Raw genomic sequence first — 21,468 nt, 5'->3', positions numbered from 1 at the left:
AAAAAAAAAAAAAAAAAAAAAAAAGCATACAAAGTAACAGCACTCAAAGCTCCCAGTTATCTGCTTATGGCTTACATCCCAGCCCATCCAATTCATTTGTACTGCTCATCTGGTGCCTCACATCCAGCTAACTGGGAGGTTTTAATAATCCACAACTAACTAACAAGGTGATTTATCACCCTTACCTTACCACTCAGTCACACAATATGACACTACTTGCTGAGAATCACATAACTTGGGAAAAGAAAAAGAAAAAAAAACAACCAAAAAAAACCAACCCAATCACATTTAGAAGATGGGCAAAGAAAACAAGAAGAGTTCTTCAGAGGTCAGTCAAAAAGCGCAATTCCAAGTACAGTGTAGATTGCTATGCAGTTACTTCTTCAAAGTAAAAATATAATGGTAATGAATTGATTATGAATGGAGTATTAATGAGGTATTTTTTGGATTTAAACAAATGAGGATGCCTTGGGATTCTTAGAAACAAAAGGCAAAAGAAGAAGCAGACATGAAGAAGGACAGATATGAAATTTCTCTTCCATTGATGACAAACACATTCACTTTTATAGTTTTAAATCTAAAGCAACTTAAAACTTCAGGCATATCTGAAATTTGTAAGAGTACTTTCTGAAATCTGGAGTATGTTCACGCTCTTATCTGCCCCTTGGGGACACTTCAGCTTTCAGCAGAGTAAAGCGTGATACCAAGTGCATGCATAATTTGGAGCCCACCAGACAGCTGTAGTAGCTATACAATACACTGTCAGCACAGGCTTTCACAAAAGGCCTGAGTTGGATTAACAGCTTGCCACCGCCTGTGACAGGGAAAGCCTGTTCCTTCCTCCCATCCACCCATGCTCATTATCTGCCATCAGCCAGCTCCAAGATCAGATAGCAAGCAGGTTTAAAACACTGAAATAGCACAAAGCCAGCCGTGCAAAAATATGAGTATTTGTGTCTAGTTTATATGAATTGAATCAGATTATCTTCTGAATAAATGAGCACAGAGGAGGAAGGGGAAATGGCATGCTTGAGGGGGAGAGAAAGAACAAAAAGCCCCCTCCTCTGTCTTGGCAATGGCAAGCTGTTTGCTTGGCTCAGCCATGACGTGGAACCACATTCAGAGATTAACTGGTGGACTTCACTTCTGTATTACAAAGCTATTGTATTTGATTGTATCATGGTAATCAAATAACTTTTTTTTTTTTTTTTTTTAATCATTTCAATCAGATTATGCCTTTCTAAGGGAAAGAGAGGTTAGAGGATGGGTTGAGAAACAGAGGAAGAAAGCACTGCATAATCCCTGGATGAGATGTTTCCATGTGCAACTGGAAGGAGACAAGGGAATGATATAGCTGGTGTTGCTTCTTCACAAAATGAGAGCGTGGATATATATTTTTTTTTTCAGGAGATACCCAGGGGAAATTAGCTAAGAGCTAGCATAGTAGACTTCCTCAGTGAACAAATCTTTGAGGCTAATGTAAAATACCGATAGCCTCAATGATAGCATTTGGGAGCACCCTGGAAAGTTAGTGTACATGAGAGAGGACCAAATTTATTGTACAGCTAGCACAAATTCTCTCTGAAGTTGCTATTCTGAAGTAGAACATGTTTGTACAGCCACTGCATGCTCTAACTAATGGTCCACTAAGAAAAGCCTTTACATTTGGTATTAGATGGTTGATGAAGGATCACCTATTGAATTTCTCTGTGTCAGCTGGTACCAGCAAGTTACTTCATTAACTAGCAAAGCAGGAGGGTTTAGTCTCTTTTGAGCAAACATCTTTGATTTCATAACTCTCAAAATATTTACTTAAAAATACTCGGTACAATTGACAGATCCTTTCCAGATTAGTGGTGTAGTTCATTAAATTTAGAAAGGCAGAAGAGTTCAAAATAGTTTTTGGGTGCTCATGAGAAATGAAATCTTGCAGAAAACAATCTAGTCAGAAAGTGCCGGTAAAGACACCAAGGTCAGATTAATAAATAATAAGCAATTCGAACTTGAAGGTGAGAGTGAATTCTTTTTAGAATCTGGAATAGCTCCAGGCTACCTTAGGAAGGTTATTCATTTAAATAGAATGCCAACACTTTACTTCAGATGAAATACAGCTGTTTCCTGTTCCTAGGTATACTTTCATAGCAGAGGAAATGTAGGTATTAACACAAGTAATTAATCTTAATTTTTATTTTTACTGACCATACCTTGGAAGAATCCCTTCAAGTTTCTTTCTTACATGGGAATTCAACAAACAGATGGAACAAATTTCACAATAAGCACAATGACCACGTCAGGTGTTGCTGCACCTTTTTACCTGACAAGTCAAAACTGTAAGACATGCTAAGTGGCCGCATTGCTGTAAAGAAGAAATAAAAACAACAAAAAGAAAATGATTCAGCTGTTAGAAAAGCAGAGGGGTAATGAAAACCAAAGATTTAATTCCACTTCTGGCATTTTGGATTCTGTTGCCTAAATCCAAAATGTATCAGACAGTATTGCTTTACTGTAGTAAAGCTTCAAGTCTGAAAACTACAGCAACATTAAGTTGGACTTGCAAACAGAGCAAGAATAAGAATGCTTGTATAACTGTAGAACCAGATTTTTGGAATTAGTATCAAAATTAATATCAAATACCAAAACAAGAAGCAAGTATCTTAGTACCACAGTATTTTCAACCAAAATGCTATGAAAGAAAGAAAGGAGAGAGAAAAAGAGAGACAGGAGAGAAAGAAAGAGCTGAAAAAAGCCACATTTCACACAGGTTTCAGTGACCTGAAATAAATATTTCTAATTTTTTTGAGCGTAATCTCCAATGATTATAATTAAACTAATAGAGAGGGACACTCAAGTTCAGCTTGAGCAGTTGTTTCCTTGAATAGGAAAGAAAAAAAAAATGCCTAGCAGTGTGATTTGTGCTGATTTTTGTCCTTTTAAAAAACATTAGGTGGATTTAGCCTTTAAAATGCATCCATATTTTCCTCTTCCTGGGTGCCTTCAGCCATTTTATTCCTTGATAAGAAACGGTCACATGTTCTTTATTTCTGGAACGTTTACGTAACCAATAGCTTTGTTCCTTGTCAGCTTAATAACAAAAAAATCGCATATGAAATTACAATCTGTGGATACAAGAAAATCACATGGCACAGCTGTTGAGCCCTCCTCTGGCCCTTTGGTCTGACTGCAGTCCCAGCCCCAAACGCACACAAACCACTGCTGTGCTCAGCCTACCTCCATTTCAAGTTACACAGCATCATTCAGGGAGTAGGCACTCGATCTATTCTCAACTGAAACCAAAATTTCACTACACTGATGTAGATAAGCAGGCCAGGCCCAGCTACAAGAATGTACCAGAACACATCAAAACTGCCGTCACCTTATCTTTGATACTTGTGGATGACAAACATGCACGGCAGCACGAAGGGTCTGTCAGGCACTGCTGCGTTAAAACATGTTGAAAAAAGGTTGCGCTGGGACAACCTTTGCTCACAAGTGTAAATTTAGGCAGGGAACGCAGTAGGTGGCTGACGCTGATCCAAACTAAGGAGTCAGGGCATTTTTCCCGTAGTTCATCACCAAGACAACATCAGCCACAGACAGCAGTCACAGAAGAAGCATCTAATTTGCTGTCCAAAGGTAACTTAAAGGCAAATACATTTTAAAGCATAAGGGTTTTATCACCTAATGCGGAGTCCTAAAAGAAGGCTGATAAAACGTGTATGAAATAAAGTTTTCTCCAAGCTCCATGAGCTCAACTTGCTTAAGTCATAAATCTAAATTTCAATTCGAAGGGCACCTCAAAACTGTGTTTGTCTTGATAGTTTACTCTGATGATGTGATAATGCCATTCAAAAAATCACTCAGATTCCTCTCCCTAGTGTCTCCATTTGTAACTCCAGCTATCAGGATTAAATTATCATTCCCAAAGAAGTTTTAGCTCAACCTTGGCTAGCCCTGGACCAACTGCAGCCCATGAACATGGCTTGGAGGCTGGCACTTTGTTCCAGATGCTCTCTTTGCTCAGTGGCAATTCATGATGGAGAAGATTCTTACCTGTGCTGTGCAGAGCAAGGCAGCAAAGCCTGTGGCTGCTGGGAAGCATATGCCACGGGTCCACTGATATTGCAGAGGAGGAACTGCAGAGTACAGCCCTCTTCCCCTAATACTCAAATGAGGGAATGTGCTTGACTGCTATAAAGTGAACAACAAATAACTTCGGGAAATGTGGAAAGTACCATATACTCCCACATATTTCACTCTAATGCTCCGTTTCTGTCTTTTTAATATCAACAAATATTTCTGTCCAGATGGTGTAAGTGTCCCAAATTGTGTTTCTACTTAGATTTGTAATCCTTAAATCTTTTTGCCTAACATTTTGCTACACTAAATTACATTTAATCGCCACCTAAACTATACAGTAGGTCTATTTGAAACATATAGAAGGTCACCAGCACTATTTCATCCTCAATTCTGCAGGAACATATTTTATTCTAAGAACTTTGGGCAAAACAATAATTTCAGTGTGACAAAAACCCAAACCTTACAGTTCAACAAAATAACAATTATTTTCAAGTTCTTTGTACTTTTTTTCTTTCTTATGCCAAGAGCAAATTAATCATTTATATGATTTCACATTAAAATAATAATATCTACATAACTATGTTTGGAAAGTAAAATTCACATGCATCCCTTTTTACACCTCCAGTAATATTCATTGGACCGAAGGGATGTTACCACAGTCCCAAAACTTAAAGAATTCCTTCTTTTGTAAAAGGAGAACCAGTGGAAGACAGGAACTCCTCACTGGAGGACATATTCTGAAATCAACTCAAAAGTCCCAACCAATAATATTGCAAAATCCAAGACTGCTTTAGGAACTGTTTACTAAATGGGTTTGATGTAATTAATATCTGTTAAAAAATTGCAAAGTATAAATAAATAAATCAGATTTGTTGCCCCTGACAAGGCATGGAGAACATGTAAAATACTGAAGTTAAATGTTGAAAAGAAAAGCAAAGAATCGTTCCATGGTTTTACAAGCTCCCTGCGTTTGGAAAAATGTCTATAGCTATTAGAAACATTGGTTGATACAGAAGCTTTAATCGAGTACAAAGCAGAAGCTAGAAGGCCCAAATGAAATTCAAAACATCATGCATTTAAAATTGCACCCAAGCATTCACTGAACTCTACCAAGCACTTCAAAAGAACAACGCACAAAATGACTAATGGAACTGTTTTTCTTCAGACAATGGGTTGCTGCAATCCACTTGAATGTGGATCAGTGCCTTTAAGCACATGTGGCAGGCACAAATATTCTGTGTACGTGGATTATTTCATGTTTTTCAACCATTAGATGCCACTTTCGCTCTTCAAAAATCCAGCTAGATCAGTTTTACTAATGCAGTTAAATATCGAGCTTATAAAGTAAAGTATGTCACAACGTAAGGCTACATTTGTCATGCTTTTGTCAATGTCAGAACCACTGAACTAGTGCAAATGGATGGTTGTTGGAAAGTGTAGTATCTGTATTTTGTAATAGGGTGTTGAATGCACATGGCAGAAATGAACGTCTTTGCAGAACAAGACTTAATTGTTTGTCCACTGAAAATACGCAACAACATGCTCAGTAACTTATAAAACGAAACAAAGATTTAGATTTAAAATAGAAGCAATGCTTTCAGCAAACAAATAAAAGCAGATTTTCAACTGGAGTGAGGAAATTGATGATGCTAACAACAGGAAACAAAGAGAAAAAAATTAATTAAAAACAGACATGTAAAGAATACTTAAAGATATGTAAGGAATACTGCACCAGGGAGAACCAGCATCCATTCCATTCTGATCAAATCTAACATGAACTCTCATATCCAACAAGCAATATAATGGTATTCCATTTATCTAACATATCACAAACACAATGGGATCAAGCTGAACATACAGTACCCTATTTTTAAAAATAATCTCGTACAAAGACTATACAGCTCCAGAAAAGTCTTTTGGTTCTTTATTCTGAAAGGACAAGAGTTATTTTTATCTTCAGTGACATCTACACAGATATTGCTACACAGATATTGGTGCTTCTTATGTGGAAAGTTTTCTGTGAAAGCTGCTGGTAAAAACTAGCTGTGTGCTTACCCAGCCTGCTACGCCTTATCTCATCTGGTGAGACTGGACGCAGCTTCCTCTCAGCCTTGATTTCCTCCAGTATCCTCTCGTGAAGGCTGCGTGGCCGTGGTGGGGTTGGTTTCAGTTTTCTTGCAGAGGCCTTGGAAGACAAAGACAATTATATTTACATAAAACAGTGCTCCCTCAAAAGTATATGTCATGATTTTTTTTTTCTAATTAAAAAAAAAAGTGGCATTTTATTTTATGATTTTATGCGAACTCTTTTGAAAAACTCACAGAAACTGGAAAGAGAATTGTATTTTTTTCAGACTTAGAGATAAAGGGCTGCCGACAGGAGCAGCTGCTGGTTGGTGCAAGGTTATAACACACTGCTCTTCAAGAGACCGCATTCTACGTACACGATTCAGTATTCCTGAAAGCCCATGTCGGAAACTATTTTTAACATATTCCCTGGACAGACATCCTTTACAAAGCCACATTTTCGTTAGAAAAGAACGCTGGATTACATACAGGATTTAATGGAGGTCGTGATCGGATGAAATCCAGGATTATTTCATGGGCACTCTTTTTTAATCGAGGTGGAATGTCACCATTGACCTGGAAAGGAGAAAGTGAAAAAAAAGGTAGATTTTCATGTCTTGCATTCATATTTGCACAGATGATGAGACTGAAAACTCAGGACATCCATGACAGAGCCTGCAGAGTTCTGACACCTGCACCAGACATAAAAGTCCACCAGTTTTAACAGCACAATAATCCATATGCAGAACAGAAGTGAGAAAAGTCTTATTAGATCACAGCTTTTCAGCTTTGTAGATAGCTGTAGTTGTAGCTATGGAATAACAAGAGTTGCAACAGCATCAGTAAGTAATACTTAGGATTTTGAAATGATGGAATTAAATATCAGGACTGCAATCACAGCTGCAGGAGAATGAAGACAAAGCTTGTGTCTTGTTTGGAGGAAAAGGCACCAACATTTTTTAGGAACATGTATTTGAGCCATGACTCCCTGACAACTACTCCATAGTCTCTAACCCTCAGTTCTTAGATTCTGATGCTCTTCAAGAGGTTTTCTTGATCTCCTTATCATCTCCTAAGCTTTACTATGAAAACAAAGATTGCATCCGAGTGCAATCACGACAGTCCCAGATATGCACGCAGAATGAGAGAAGAACTCATAGAGAGCAGCCCTGCAGACTTGGGAGCCTGGTGGACAAAAAGCTGGACATGAGTCAGCAGTGTGTGCTTGCAGCCTGAAAGGCCAGCAGTATCCTGGGCTGAATCAAAAGAGGGGTGGCAGAAGGAAGAGGGAGGGGATTGTCCCACTGCTCTGCCCTTGTGAGTACCTGGAGTACTGTTTCCAGTCCCAGCCTCCAACAAAAGAAAGATGTGGAGTTGCTGGGAGTGTCTAGAGTGCCACGAGGATGATCAGGGGGCTGGAGCATCTCTGTTATAAAAAAAGATTGAGGGAGCTAAGCTTGTTTAACCTAGAGAAGAGAAGGCTCTGGGGAGACTGCACTGTGGCCTTCAGGTATTTAAAGGGAGTTCATAAAGATGAGGGAGGCTGACTTTTTGCACATTCTTATAGTGACAGGACATTGGGGAACTAAAAAAGAGGAGATTTAGGTTAGATGCTAGGAAGAAATTCTTTACTGAAGGGGTGGTGAGGCGCTGGCACAGCTGCCCATGTAAGCTGTGGTGCCCCATCCCTGCAGGTGCTCAAGGCCAGGTTGGATGCGGCCCTGGGCAGCTGAGCTGCTGGGGGGCAGCCCTGCTGATGGCAGGGGGTTGGGGATGGCTTTAAGGTCCCTTCTGATCAAAGCCATTATGTGATTGTATTATTTGCTTTTAGCAATGTATGAAAAATAAACTCCTTTGTTTTTTGTGCTTACCAAATTTCTCTGCTGTTCTGGACATGAGAAACTGACCTGGTGTGGATATCCCAGTAGGAGACAGATGTTTCATGTCTCTGGACATGTTTCATGTCTGCCTCTCCATGTGCACATTAAAATATTAGTCAAGAGTAAAGTGGAGTTTGCCAATATGTCTACAAAGTAAATTAACTAGAATGCTATGGAACTGAAGTACAGATAAGAGACCAGAAGAGAGGATGCGTGGAAAGTGTTCTCATTCACTCATATTTTTCTGAAGAGACAGACATTTCTTCCTCACATACCTCATTTAGGAGTAAGACCACATACAGCCCATCACAGGAGACAGCAATTCACTACATACACAACAGGATATAAAACAAGGCAACAGATTTTTGTATCTTCTGAAGGTATAAACTATAAGCTAGAAATAATGGTATGGGTTTACTTAAAAAAAAACATTTGTCAGGTTCAGTCTTTATATAGCATAGTGTCCAAGCACCCTATCAGGGATGAGAGAACATCCCATGCCACACATATTTCTGGCACCTTCCATTACTATACAGTACCTGACTAACAGTCTCGCTCTTCAGTTTGACAGAAATTCCTATAATACTATCTTCCTTAGACTAAGTGTCCCAAATTTCATCACTTTATCATTTTTTTTTTAGATGAGCCAGATGGTTTGACTTTCTTTAGGAGAGATAAAACTCTCTTAACTGCTGCAGTCATAAAAATGAGTTTAAATTCCCATATGGTCATCTGAGTGAACCCTAAGTAAACCTCACCAATGCCACGCAGCTTCCACGCCAGATCTGCTGACCCAAGACATGCCCAGTGTATAGGCTGAGGAAGTGACAGCCTCCCTTTGAAGATTCATCCTTTCCCTCACAAGGAATTGAGTGCAGAGTCTGCCTGCATTGCTTCATTGCTTTCTTGGACACCCTTTCTGGAGCTATCCTACCCCAGACACGGTCCAATGTTCCCCCACTCATGCTACAAGCTCCCTTAGTGGGAACTACCGTCTGCCACAGAAAACCAAGCTGCTAAACCATGCCACATGTCATCTTCCCAGGAACAGTAAAATTAAAATGAAAAAGATTTATATTAAGTGGCGATTAGATATTTTATGATAAGGAGAACTTAATTTAAGTGATGTGATTGATTTCCTCTGTTTAAAGACTGAGCAACTCTTCAAGGACAGCAGATTCCTAATGAAATGCTAAGTCTCTCATCCCCAGGTTACTGTTCATCAGATGTCAAAGTTGATAGCTTAAGTTGAGAGTTATTACCATCAGAACAGTCATTTTGTACGCTGATAATCTCACTTCAGCCTTGGGGAACAACTCTCTGCACATCATACTAGGAAATAAATAATACATGGCTCTGAGCCTTTCACCTCAGGGCGCTGTATGCACTGACTTAATGCCATCAGAGTGCAATTAGTAGCAGTATTCCCATTCGATTGGAAAAGGAGAAAAATAACTTCTGCTTAAGTGATTTTCGCAGGACATGGAGGAAGCTGGTGGCAAAGCAAGTGGATGTTTACTGGTTGCATGAGCCAACAACCCGAGAGCACCAAGGGCAGAATCTCCCTTCTCCTCCTCTGCTCCTGCAAAGATGCTGATGGGAAAGATACTGAAGGGGAGCTTTTATCTTCTCTGTCCACATCAGATCTATCTCTTCACTCAAACTAACTCTTCCTGTAATGAGCAATTTAACATGCATCTTTTACTTTTAATAAATTAATTAAAATTCATGGCCCAATTAAAGTCTAATCAGACTACATTGCACAGATGCAGAATAGATGCAAGATTCTTTTTGTCAGATTCCAACAGCCCCAACTGCAAACTAATATCTAAATAAATACCTCAGAATGCTCCCTGCTGTACCTAGGACACCTCCTAAACTTCTGCAGAAGCGTGTGACAAAGGTGAAGAATGACAAAGGGATGGTTCCCTGCTTAGAGCACCTGAACACCACCCACTAAAGACAGTTCTGACTACAAAACAACAGCCTCTGTAATGCCCAACTGGACAAGTTGGCTGGAGTTGTCCCTGATGATGGCCTCCTCACATCCATCACGTCCACTTGAAATGTCTGAAATGTCATTTATAACTTACTGCAGTTAATTTAAACGCTATAAGATTTTGAATACTATAATGAAATAAATATTTTATGTTGAAACCACCTGAACAACCACGCCAGAGGATTCCCAGATTAGACATCTAAATGGCTGGATATTTTTGACAGCAATAACTTAAGTGTACAAGCCTAAGTTCACCTTCTGTAAAATAGTCAAGCTAATACTACTGTATCAAAGACATTTGTGGAAAGCTCTAATACTGAGATATGAGCACCATAATTTAAGAATTTAATTATTAAGCAATAATAATATGTTTGGATACTATATAGAAGGTACCTCAGAACCATGTACTGAAAAACTAACGTAAGAACTGCCTACTGCTCAAGAAATAGAATGAGCAACGCACATCTTGGAGAGGGGAGGTGGGCAGGAAGGAGAACTCACTGTGAATGGAGGAGAAACTAAAAGCTGCAGATTTACACACAGGCGTTGGAAAAGAAAAAATAAATTTGTCAGAGTAATTCAAATTTCCCAATAGCCAAGACTCTGCCAGTTGTTTTGCAATTCTAACTTGCTGTCAGTGAGAGCTCTGTAGGAGAAAAAAAAAATCTATTTTTTTTTTTAGCTGCTCAGGTAAACGTGCAAAGATTACAAAAAATGCTGGGATGAAAGTAATCCTGTTCCTGTGACAACCACAGAAACAATGACTCTTGCACCAGAATGACAGAGATGACGAATCTGGAATTATTTTCATATGTACTGAAACAGAAATGTAGAGGTCACTGAAATTACTTAAACCAATTATTTGCAAAAAGTCCAGAATTTGATGTTTTACATCTTCAAGACATTTTGAATAAATGCTCTATCACAGATGACTTACGAGAAACAACAGCTCCAATTATTGGCATCTGATAACAACTGCTGACAATCTGAAACATCGAAATAGTTCCTAAGCAATGCACCTTGCAGGAATAACAGTTCCTTTCCTGACTACTGAGCAGCCAGGGACAGATCATGCTAGTCTTTAACACAGCCTTATGTTCATAAAGAGAAAAGAATTCATGTTACATCTTATTTACTTTAAACTGATCTACCTCTTGTTATCATTAGCAGCATGCATTTTCACAAGCTATCAATTCTAAAAATAGTACCCGTAAGTGAAAATTAAAAAATGTTCCTAATAAAAATTATGCCAAACCTCTGTTTTGACTGATAGAAAGAAATGTAATCCATCCTTCCCAGGCTGCTTTAAAATTCAGATTTGGGCTTCTTGTCATTTTTTCCTTTTTTTCAAGAAGCGTGACAGTCTCCTCCAAAGGGAATACATATAATTAGTTCTAACCCACAGCAGTCAGCTAAAAGATGCTGTATTTATGACATCTAACCAAAATTGTAATTCTGTACAAATCCTTCAGGCTCCACACATATCATATCAAACTGCATTATTATTGCGCATGCTTTGCACATTCTGCTGCACACCCTGCAGCAGAATCTAGATTATAGGTTGGACAGCTTATAATAAGAAAGAAGCTGTTTTTCTAATGGCAAGTCACTAGCAGTTGTTAGACCAAGGCAGCAACTGCTTCAGAGACAACACTACAGGTCCTGTACCTGCAGCTGATTGGAATCTCAATTCATGTTTGTGCCCAGAGGTCAATTTGGAACTACCTAGAAGGCAAGACAGAAGGACAAAAATAGATGCTTGCAAGGATTTCATCTACAGTGAGAGCCTGGATGAACAGGGGAGCAGCTGTGCCTCCAAGACCTACTAGATAATGAAGAAAATCTCCTCAGAAGAGGCAGGATCCTGCTGAACAGATGAATTAAAGCCCAGCATGCCAAAAGCAAGAATAGATGACCCAGGGGTTCCCATTCACACACAGCTACTATCCTGATTGCATACAGTAATTAAGGAGCTGAGGGAACTGTTCTTTTGCAGTGGGCAATATGAGCAGATAGCACTATTTTCTAAATTGTTAGCGTAAAGATAGATAGACATCATTCCTGGGTGTGTATTTTAACCTAATGACTTAAAAGAAAATTGCTCCAGAAAAATTGCTGCAGACAAAAACCTGATTGCCTAAATTCAGACCTTGATTAGGAAAATACTTTCACCTCATACAACAAAAGGCACTTACACTGTAACAGGATTCATTTATTTATTCTCCATGTCATAGTTCCAACTTTTTCCTTCTTTGTTATTTTCTCTAGTGATCTTTAATAGAACTACATGCTTGCTGCTTCTTTCATCTCTGAATTTTTCTTCTGGAAACGTGGCTTTCTCACTAGCAAAAGTTTTGTCACCTTTTTTTCAGCAATGCAAATATAGATGAATACTGGATATTCTAACAGTATGCTTCCTCTCTAACTAATAACAGGCATAGATAGTAAGTGCAGGGCATGAATATTGATATTGACCAAATACATGCCTTTGACAAAAGGATTTAAAATGTCCTAGTAAGGATAAGTCACTAAGTCACTTTAAGTCGCTTTAAGTCGCTTTAAGTCACTTGCTGCATTATCAGGAAGAACATCTTAATGTTGAACACAATAGAAACCAAAAGAACTGGGAGATGCCAGTAGATATCAAATGAGTCCTGATGAGAAGAGTTCCTCAGGTCAATCTTACATGTACCTTTTTGAGGATCTAGGAGGAGGCTCATCAATCCTCTCCAATTTGCTCAAGCATTGTTTTTTTTCAGGTAGGATATGCTGAAAATAATTGAGCTGTACTTCTACAAATTGAAGAGTTAAAATGTTTTACAGAATGCACTCCTTGAAAATTATTAGCAGATCATAGCAATTTAAGTTTTCAAACACTGTATGTTTTCCTTTTCCATCACAGTACCTATCACTCATGTAACAACAAGAGAGCACTTTCTATTCTGGAATGCCATATTTATATTGCGTAAATTAGGTTGCATCTCAACAAAAATGTTCTCCCCAGCAGAAGCCTAAAACAATATCTTAGTGTGACAGGACTCTTGGTATAAGTACTACAGTTACCATAAAACCAACAGGAATATTTTGTTCAAGCATGTGATAAGAACGTCTTTCAAAATTTTAACTTCATGCCATATGGAAAACAAAACACCCATTTGTTACTTTCACATTTTTCTCATCAATATACTACGCAGATTTAAGATGCCATATAAAACCCATGATCAATACTATCTAAATGAAGAAATGAAAAAAGAAAGTAAAAAATCAAGTAACATTTCAGATTTGACAAATTCTGGTAACGCTCGTGACTCACCATGACCTTTCTTAAGGTATATCGTTTGGATCTAATATCATCCATCAGCATTTCATATGGTGTGAGCTGATATTCTATGGGGAGTGGGTTGTATTGACGCTCTTGGACTTTCTTGAGTTTGACACCGTTTCGTAAATCTCGCATCACCTGTACCCAAAAACGAGCCTGAAGAGAAGAGAGCAAAATTATATTTAATGCTTGCACACCAACCCAGATTGTTGCTCATTCCCCTTTCAGGACACTACCAAATATATTCAACTGTATCACTCTAACCCATCAACCAAACCCCATTTTGTTTGTTGTTATCTCATATAACCCTATTTTTAACCCTCATGACCATTATGAAAACTTTTTTCGCGCCTCAGTCTCACCTCAAGTGATATTCATCACTGAATACAGTAAAAGGATTTCAAAGTTCTCCTAACATGCGTCCAAACTGCCATTTCAAGTACATATGCACATCAGAAAAGTTTCTAGATGTACAACTAGTGTGATGTGAACTGTAACAGTGATAGAATCCTAAACTTTGTTTCCCTTAGGCCTTCATTATTTCTGAAAAAATTTCTAGCAGCAATTCACACAGAAATTGTGGAACAGACTCCAAATCCTGAGATCTAGTAAGTAACACACTCTGTACCCAATTTTCTTTTGCTCTGCTTACCATGTGCATTTCCCTCCTATTTTTGAGCAGAGGCAACGGGTGGAGAGGAGGAAGAATAGGTAGTGGATAGGAGATTGAAATTGAGGATTTCAATTAACATTGACTTTAATAAACAATTTTAGTTAAGCATTTTGAAGATTTATAAATTACTGATGATGATGAATCAGTATTCAATTATTGTCTTACCCAGTCAGCATTCTTTAATTCATCAAGATCTGTGCTGGATTCATCACTTGTCTCTTTATCCATTTCTTGAATCTTCTTCAGATTCTGCCAATGAAAAGAAAATTAGCCAATAAACTAAATTGTGGCAATACTTTAAAGCAATGCACAGAAAAAAAAAACCCAAAAAACTAGCAAGTTTGTTAAACTCCAAAATAGAAAAGGGAACACTTCATAACAAAAGTACTGTTACTTGCCAAATGCAAGACAGCTTATTTGTGCAGAATGAGAATTCCCAGGAAACCAGTTACAAGGAGAAATAAACTATGTGAAATCCTTTAAATAGAATAGTGACAGACTTGTATTTATATAGAAATTAAATAGCCCGTATAGCACAATTACGTGGTTTTATTACTCAGAATCTAAAATCTTGAGTAAGGCAGGGGAATGGACCTTTTATAAGTAAAAATTACTATTTACGAACAAGATAAGATGATGCAAATATGGAAATTGTTTGCAAAGGGGAATAACAAAGCTTTTATACTAATGAAAGTTACAGTGAACAAACAGGCAAGCTCGCATACAGGCAAATGCAAGTAAAAGATTTAAATCTGTGGTTTGAGTGACTTTAGAGAAATGATCCTATTCACAAATAACTGCATACTCAAAATGCTATTTTCTATTTTGCTTCTGTATTGAAATTTTCTGGAATCGGCACTACAAACAAATTTCTAATACTCCATTGCATTCCACTTTAACAGAACATTTTCCAGGAAATCCTCACCAATGTTTAATTTGATCTGTTTTCTTGTTACTTATGTATTAAAATTCATAGTTAAATCTTCTGCTTTATTAAACAAATTCATTATTATATAAGACTAAACCTATAGTCCAGAGGTCTGATAGAGACATATTATCTGTATGTTAAAAACATTCCTCACGCTGTTGAGCACTCAAGTTCTTCTTTTAATGGACCTAAACAAGACTCAATTCAGCCTCTCAGCTTCCAGAAAGCTTAAAAATAAGCATAATTTGTAAAACATTTTTTCCCACAAGTAGTTCCTTGGCTGTACTCATTTCTAGTGAAGAAATGCAAGCACTGGAGGAGGGCTTAACTTGTACACGTAACAAGTATCTGCCACAGCTGATGACAGAGACGTGAGTGAGTCAGCCACCACGGAGGTTTTGGAAAGACAGCAGATGGATTATTTATTGTCTTATTTAAGCGAATAGCACACTTGCTTTCACATCAAAGAAGAAATACCACCCCTGTGCTATAAAAAACAATACATAATTTATAGGAAGACTCTCAGAAAACCCATTAATCACCTATGCTACAGAAATAAGTTACCACCGCATACTCCAGGAATCTTTTGGCATGACTTGCAGCATTGCCACAGAATGCCCAGCTGGGAAAGACTGTTCACATGAAAACTTGTGTTGGCTCTGCTGCAGTGCACAGCATTCAGTCTAACACTTACAGGCCATAACCCTTTTTCATAGGGAAAAAAAGCAACAAAAATGGTAAGAACTAGTAACACAAAAGCCTCATTTATGCATATTTTCCCATCCAGCATTTCTTCTTTTCTGTGTTATTTCCAAAGCTGAAGTAATAATTTTGAGGATGGTGGTATCTTGAATTGTAATTTATTTGCTTTCTTGTGAATGGCTAACATTTACTAATAAATTGCAAAACATGAAATCATTTGAAGGCTTTCTCCTTTTCCTTCATCATAATAAATAATTATCTTCAGCAAATGAACTCACAGCTGTCAGATTTGCTCCTCCTTTCCATGTACCTGCTGGAAGGTACATATTAATTTTTTAAAATTAACATGTTCCAGATGCTTAACCTTCACTTTGTTTAGCAAGACCTGCAGCAATTACCCACTTCAGCAGTGATGTTCCCTACAATACACTTAACTGGGCAGATTTATACCCAAAGGCTGATGCCTTTGGCTGGCATAAATATTCCATGAAGCTAAAAAGACTACAACATATTTTCTTCACAGTAAAGAATAAGAAATGGAAAAAAAAAAAAACAAAAAAAAAACAACCCAAAACTCAACACCTAAACATCTGAAAGATCTTCCAAATAAGGCAACCACCTAATTAGTCTATCTGTAACATAGCTAAAGGGGGAGTTTCTACTTCAGAAAGCTCAGGTGTAAGTGATGCTGGCTATCAAACACTGGGGAGCTATGAGAGCCAAACCCAGCATCCATGCAGCAGGTCTCCCAAAGAGCAGTTGTACGACACAAATGAGCTGGCATAAGCACAGGCTACTGCTGAGGCTAGAATCCTTCTCCTCCTCATCCAGCTGAGAGCTCCTGGCACTTCTCAGTGTGGGCACAGACACCCACTCCACCCAACACTGAGCTGTTTGGGGAGGAAAACCTGCAGGGAGAACGACTCATTTTGTCACTAGCATAGATCTGTCTTACCTGCAACAGCTCAGACCCCCTAAAAGCAGCTCATCATTCAGTAACTAGAGAACTGTGAAGTAATTTCCATCGCTATAAAATATAGATAACTTTGGAAAATCAGGAGAAAAAGAAACAATACTCTGTCCTTGCAGTCAGGATTTATGAAAATTTCTCTAATTCTTCTTCATCTGTCAGGTGCTGCTTAGGAAGGAATAAATTCACAATGACAAACGATTACATTTAAATTTCTAGACAAAATGAAATATTACCCATTCCTTCCAGCACCCTCTCCATTATCAGTAGGTTTCAGAATAGGTTGCAGTCGTAAATTATGGAAACCAAACATTTACAACACAACAGACCATTTGTAAAACTTCATTTGGTCCAAAACCTTTGACTAACCTCAGCTGCTGTGTCCATTTGTTCTTACCCATGGGAGGGTGGATTAAGGAAATCCATTACAGAATAATAAATACAATAAGCCCAAATGGGTTTCCTTTTTAGAAAGTAAAAATATCTTAAAAGGGTTTTTCTAAATGATCCCAGAACCTCAGACCCATACCACAGATCTGATTCATCTATTACAGGCTGGGCACACATTCAGGAAATAAGGGTTAGATGTGTAGGCAGCAAGGGTTTCAACAACTCCGGCTTTTTTAAACCATTACAACATTTGGCCTTTTTTTTCTCCAAATGCACTGTGTGATAAACGCTAGTAACAAAATTACCAAATTTCTTTAAATGTCTTCCTGTGCTATTAAAAGTTGGCAGCTGATTTGCTGCTGCTCTGTGTCCCACATTTGTCCCCCATTTGGGACACGCGCTCCTATGCCTAGTGACAGATGGGAGCTTATGTAAGGCACTTGTCAGCAAAGCATCAAGGACTTGCTTCCACAAAGTGCTCTAAAACACAACGTTTTATTGAAAATGATATTCTCAGGAATGCAGATCTTCATTTTGTCTTTCACCAGTCTCACAACACAACCACCTGCAGTTCCCAGAATATGAATTCTTGTTTGTTTGGTCACTGATGCAAGTGATTCTTACACTGCTATTAGGGGAACTAATAACGTGTTCTTCCACCTTTTGCGTCAATTAAAAATATATAACACATCTTTGGGGAAAAACTGCTTTTATGTATTCAACTATCCATCCTGATTTAAATTCCAAAGGCTCAGCCAGCAGCATTACTCCACTTCACAGAATCACAGAATGGCTTGGGTTGGAAGCGACCTCAAAGCCCAGCCATCCCCAATGCCTTGGCATCAGCAGGGCTGCCAGCTCAGCTGCCCAGGGCCCATCCAGCCTGGCCTTGAGCGCCTCCAGGGATGGGGCACCACAGCTTCTCTGGCAAACCTCTTCCACCACTCCACAACACTCAAAGTAAGAAACTTCTTCCTAACATCCAAAATAAATCTTCCCCCCTTGTTGTATCACTATCTGCTCATGTAAAATGTCAGTCACCCTCCTGCTTATAAGCTCCCTTTAAGTACAGAAAGGCTACAACGAGGCTCCCTGCTGCCTTGTCTTCTTCAGGTTGAACAAGCGCAGCCCCCTCAGCCTTTCTTCATAAGAAATGTGCTCTTTATGAAGATGCCCAAACTCCTTTAACTCAGGTGACAATTGTTGAAGGAAGTTTCATCAGTCTCTAAAAAATTCCCTCATTCTTCATATCATTTTAAGATTATCACTGAATATCAGACAAATTTTCTCATAAACAGTGGTGTTCCAGAAAGAGCACTAGTGACCTTAAGCAGCAGTACTGCTTAACATACTATTAATAAAGAGGGAAACACAAACAAAAGAAACCAACCAAATATTTGAAACACTGAATTACAATGCCCACAACACACACACACACACTATAAAACAAGTAGACTTCTCCCTCATTAAAAAGATTGCAGTGGCTCCAAAACTGAGGGATCAAACAAATTGTGATGTGGTCACAAGCTTGATGACAACACAGTTGCAGAAGCGTAATCACTGCAAGCCTGGGAGTGCAGGCAGATCAAGGTAAAAGCAGAAAGGTTTGTGGATCAGTTTCTCCAGCTGAGCTTTCTGATAATCCAAGCAAGTGTATTTAACAGCTTTCATAGTCATGAGACTATTAGGAGTAACTTGGTTAATGACTGTATTTCCAAAATAAGTTATCCATTAACATTATTTAGGTACCTATTAACTAACTACCTTTGTAACAATATTTTGTACAATAATACACCAGTATAGCCATGTTAAATGAAAAGTAACAATCTACTTTCTTAATTAACTGTTTTCCAGTTGAGCCTTTACATAGCATGAAGCTAGAGGGGAAAAAAAAAGGAACAATTTAATTTTTATTACATGTTTTATTATGCTTTGCAGATTAACATTTTCCTATATGTAATGTTAAAATATATCCAGACAGACTGAAAGAATTGTGATTTTATATTAGAAAGGATAGAAATTATAGGTAGCAGAGTTTAGCAGTACAGAAATAACAGATTGGAGACTCATCTGTATTCTACTAACAACTTAGTTAATTAAAAGGCATACCGTGCATAATGAAATTATGGACAAGTTTTCAATGAACTCCCACTGCAATTGAAGATGTGAGCAATTAAAAAACTATATAAAATTTTAATTATTTGCTGGGAACATTAATCTTTGTACTTCAGGATGTGCCTCCATTTCAAGAAATTTGGAGATATGTGTCAATTTTGAGACAAGTAGCACATTAAGACATGTACCTACAAAATGCTTGCTGTAGTAAACGGCATCACATGCTGCCTTTAAGCACCAGCTGTGCCAGTTGTGTGTTTACCACTCACAGCTCAGTCACAAACGATTAGTTCTGCTACAGGCTGAGATCAGTATTGGTGGGTACCACTCACAAGATCCCAGAACAGCTGAAGTGGGCAGTACTTTTCATGTCCCCCAGTCCCAGCCCCACCGCAGCAGGGCCACCAGAGCAGGGTGCCCAGGCCCACGGCCAGGCAGCTTCTGCAGACCTCCAAGGAGGAGACCCCACAGCCTCTGTGCAGCCTGTGCCAGTGCTCCGTCACCTGCACAGCACAGAAGTGCTGCCTGCTGTTCAGAGGGAACCTCCTGTGCTCCAGTTTGTGCCCCAGCCTCTTGTGCTGGCACTGGGCACCACTGAAAAGAGCCTGGCCCTGTTCCCTTTGCATCCACCCTTCCAGAGTTTATAGACATTGATATCATTCCCTCCTGAGCCTCTTCTTCTCCAGGCTGAACAGTCCCAGCTCACTCATCCTGTCCTCACAGGAGATATATTCAAGTCCCTTCATTGTCTTCCTGGCCCTTCATTGGACCCTCTTCAGTATGTCCATGTCTCTCTTATACTGGGAGCCCAGAACTGGACTCTGCACTGTCAGCATGGCCTCACCAACAAGAAGGATCACCTCCCTCGGCCTGCTGGCAATACTTCACCTAATGCAGCCCTAGACACCATAAACCTTTTTTGCAGCAAGGATGCATTACTGGTCACTCAGGCAGTAAGCACATGTGGAGCATTTCCTTCAGAAGGAAGTAAGCCTGGGCTGTAACATGGAGTTGAAGGAGGACTAGGGAAGATAACCTCTCCATAAATCAGCCTCACAACACAGACAGCAGAGTGGATCTGCACTCCAGTCTATAACAGCGATTTCTGTATTCCTTGCTTAAATAGCCTCTGTGTGTCTCTCAGAGTCACACTTGTTGCCATCTTTGAGCAATATATGTGACCTTTTACAGATACTCCACAACATTTATCTCATGGCTATCAATCATTTGTGCCTTCACTTCTGTCTATTACTAGGTGCCAGCAAAGGTGATCTCAATGACTTTTTGATGATTCTGGAAAAAAAAAATCATAGAACACGTTCCAGGGCCTCAATGTCTTTCTTGCAGATCTTTTCTTTCAGACTACATTCATTTTCATAGTCATTCAAGCTACCTTCACACACACATAAATTTCCTCCACCTTGCTGTCCATTTAACAGCGTTGTCCACTGTTAAACTAAGAATGAGGAAATCCCCTTTTTGAGGAAGTTCCTTACTGCAATTTTAAAAGCTTCCCGCCTAAGGCGAGAAATAAGCTGTGTCTTATTTTTGACATCAGCTGTAAGTGTCTGCACAGCGGGATATGGAGTTAGTAGATCTTAGCCCATCCAAAGACCACTTCTGGATGGCAGCAGATGGTACACAGGGTGCATCTGCAGCAAGGGTAACTTTTGCAGAGCCTGAGCAGCATACAGATGCTGCCAGGAAGCTGAAAAATAAACCAACCCAGTAAACATTACACAATACCTTTACACTGCAAAAAGATGCAAAGTTAGGTCAGATTAATGAACTAAATTTCAACCTCACTCTGGGACTTGCTGCTCTTATTCTAAAGAAATATGCATTTTTACTGCTGTTATTCTGTTGGTTTTATTTAATTATTGCAATGGTAGTATCATACCTGTCTCATCTCTGGCTTGAGTCCTCCCTTTACAACTATTAGACCTAACATTTCATTCTCTTATTTAAAAGTGGAAACATCATCTGCCTGTCTGCAAGTCATCTCTGCTGCTGACCCCTTAAACACAAAGAATCAGACCGGAAATAAAATTCAAATGGATTTTAATCCAAATCCAATAAAATCAAGTATGTGACAAAATGCCTGAAACATTTTATGTGACATCCATGGAGATGACATTAATGGCTCACTCACTGTTTCATCATTTCTGAGTAATGCACTCACCCAAATGCGTGCCAGTAAAGCCCTATCTGAAGCTACGCTCCATTTGCTATGATGATAGCGATGTTCACGTGACAGACTGGAAACACGTGGATGCCTGGTAGATGTGCTGGTAACTAAACATGATCCTACAGGTCCATACATCCTGTCCCTGATCCAGCCCACT

General features: G+C 38.9%; 1 protein-coding gene across 3 annotated transcripts in view; it reads right to left on the bottom strand.

Moving 5' to 3' along the window:
- SPIRE1 (spire type actin nucleation factor 1) overlaps positions 1 to 21,468 on the bottom strand; it is a 124,593-nt gene that overhangs the window by 23,584 nt on the left and 79,541 nt on the right. For all 3 annotated transcript variants that reach the window (XM_042869534.1, XM_042869533.1, XM_042869532.1), the window contains exons 5-8: positions 14,184 to 14,267; positions 13,337 to 13,501; positions 6,634 to 6,720; positions 6,133 to 6,262 (exon numbers count right to left, since the gene is read on the bottom strand). In XM_042869534.1, the coding sequence (XP_042725468.1) occupies positions 6,133 to 6,262; positions 6,634 to 6,720; positions 13,337 to 13,501; positions 14,184 to 14,267 (466 nt within the window). The remainder of the gene's footprint in view (positions 1 to 6,132; positions 6,263 to 6,633; positions 6,721 to 13,336; positions 13,502 to 14,183; positions 14,268 to 21,468) is intronic.

This window comes from Lagopus leucura, unplaced genomic scaffold (genome assembly GCF_019238085.1).
Source record: "Lagopus leucura isolate 7727_CA_CO unplaced genomic scaffold, USGS_WTPT01 Super-Scaffold_100002, whole genome shotgun sequence".
NCBI lineage: Eukaryota > Metazoa > Chordata > Aves > Galliformes > Phasianidae > Lagopus > Lagopus leucura.
This window is presented reverse-complemented; position numbering and strand designations above follow the sequence as displayed.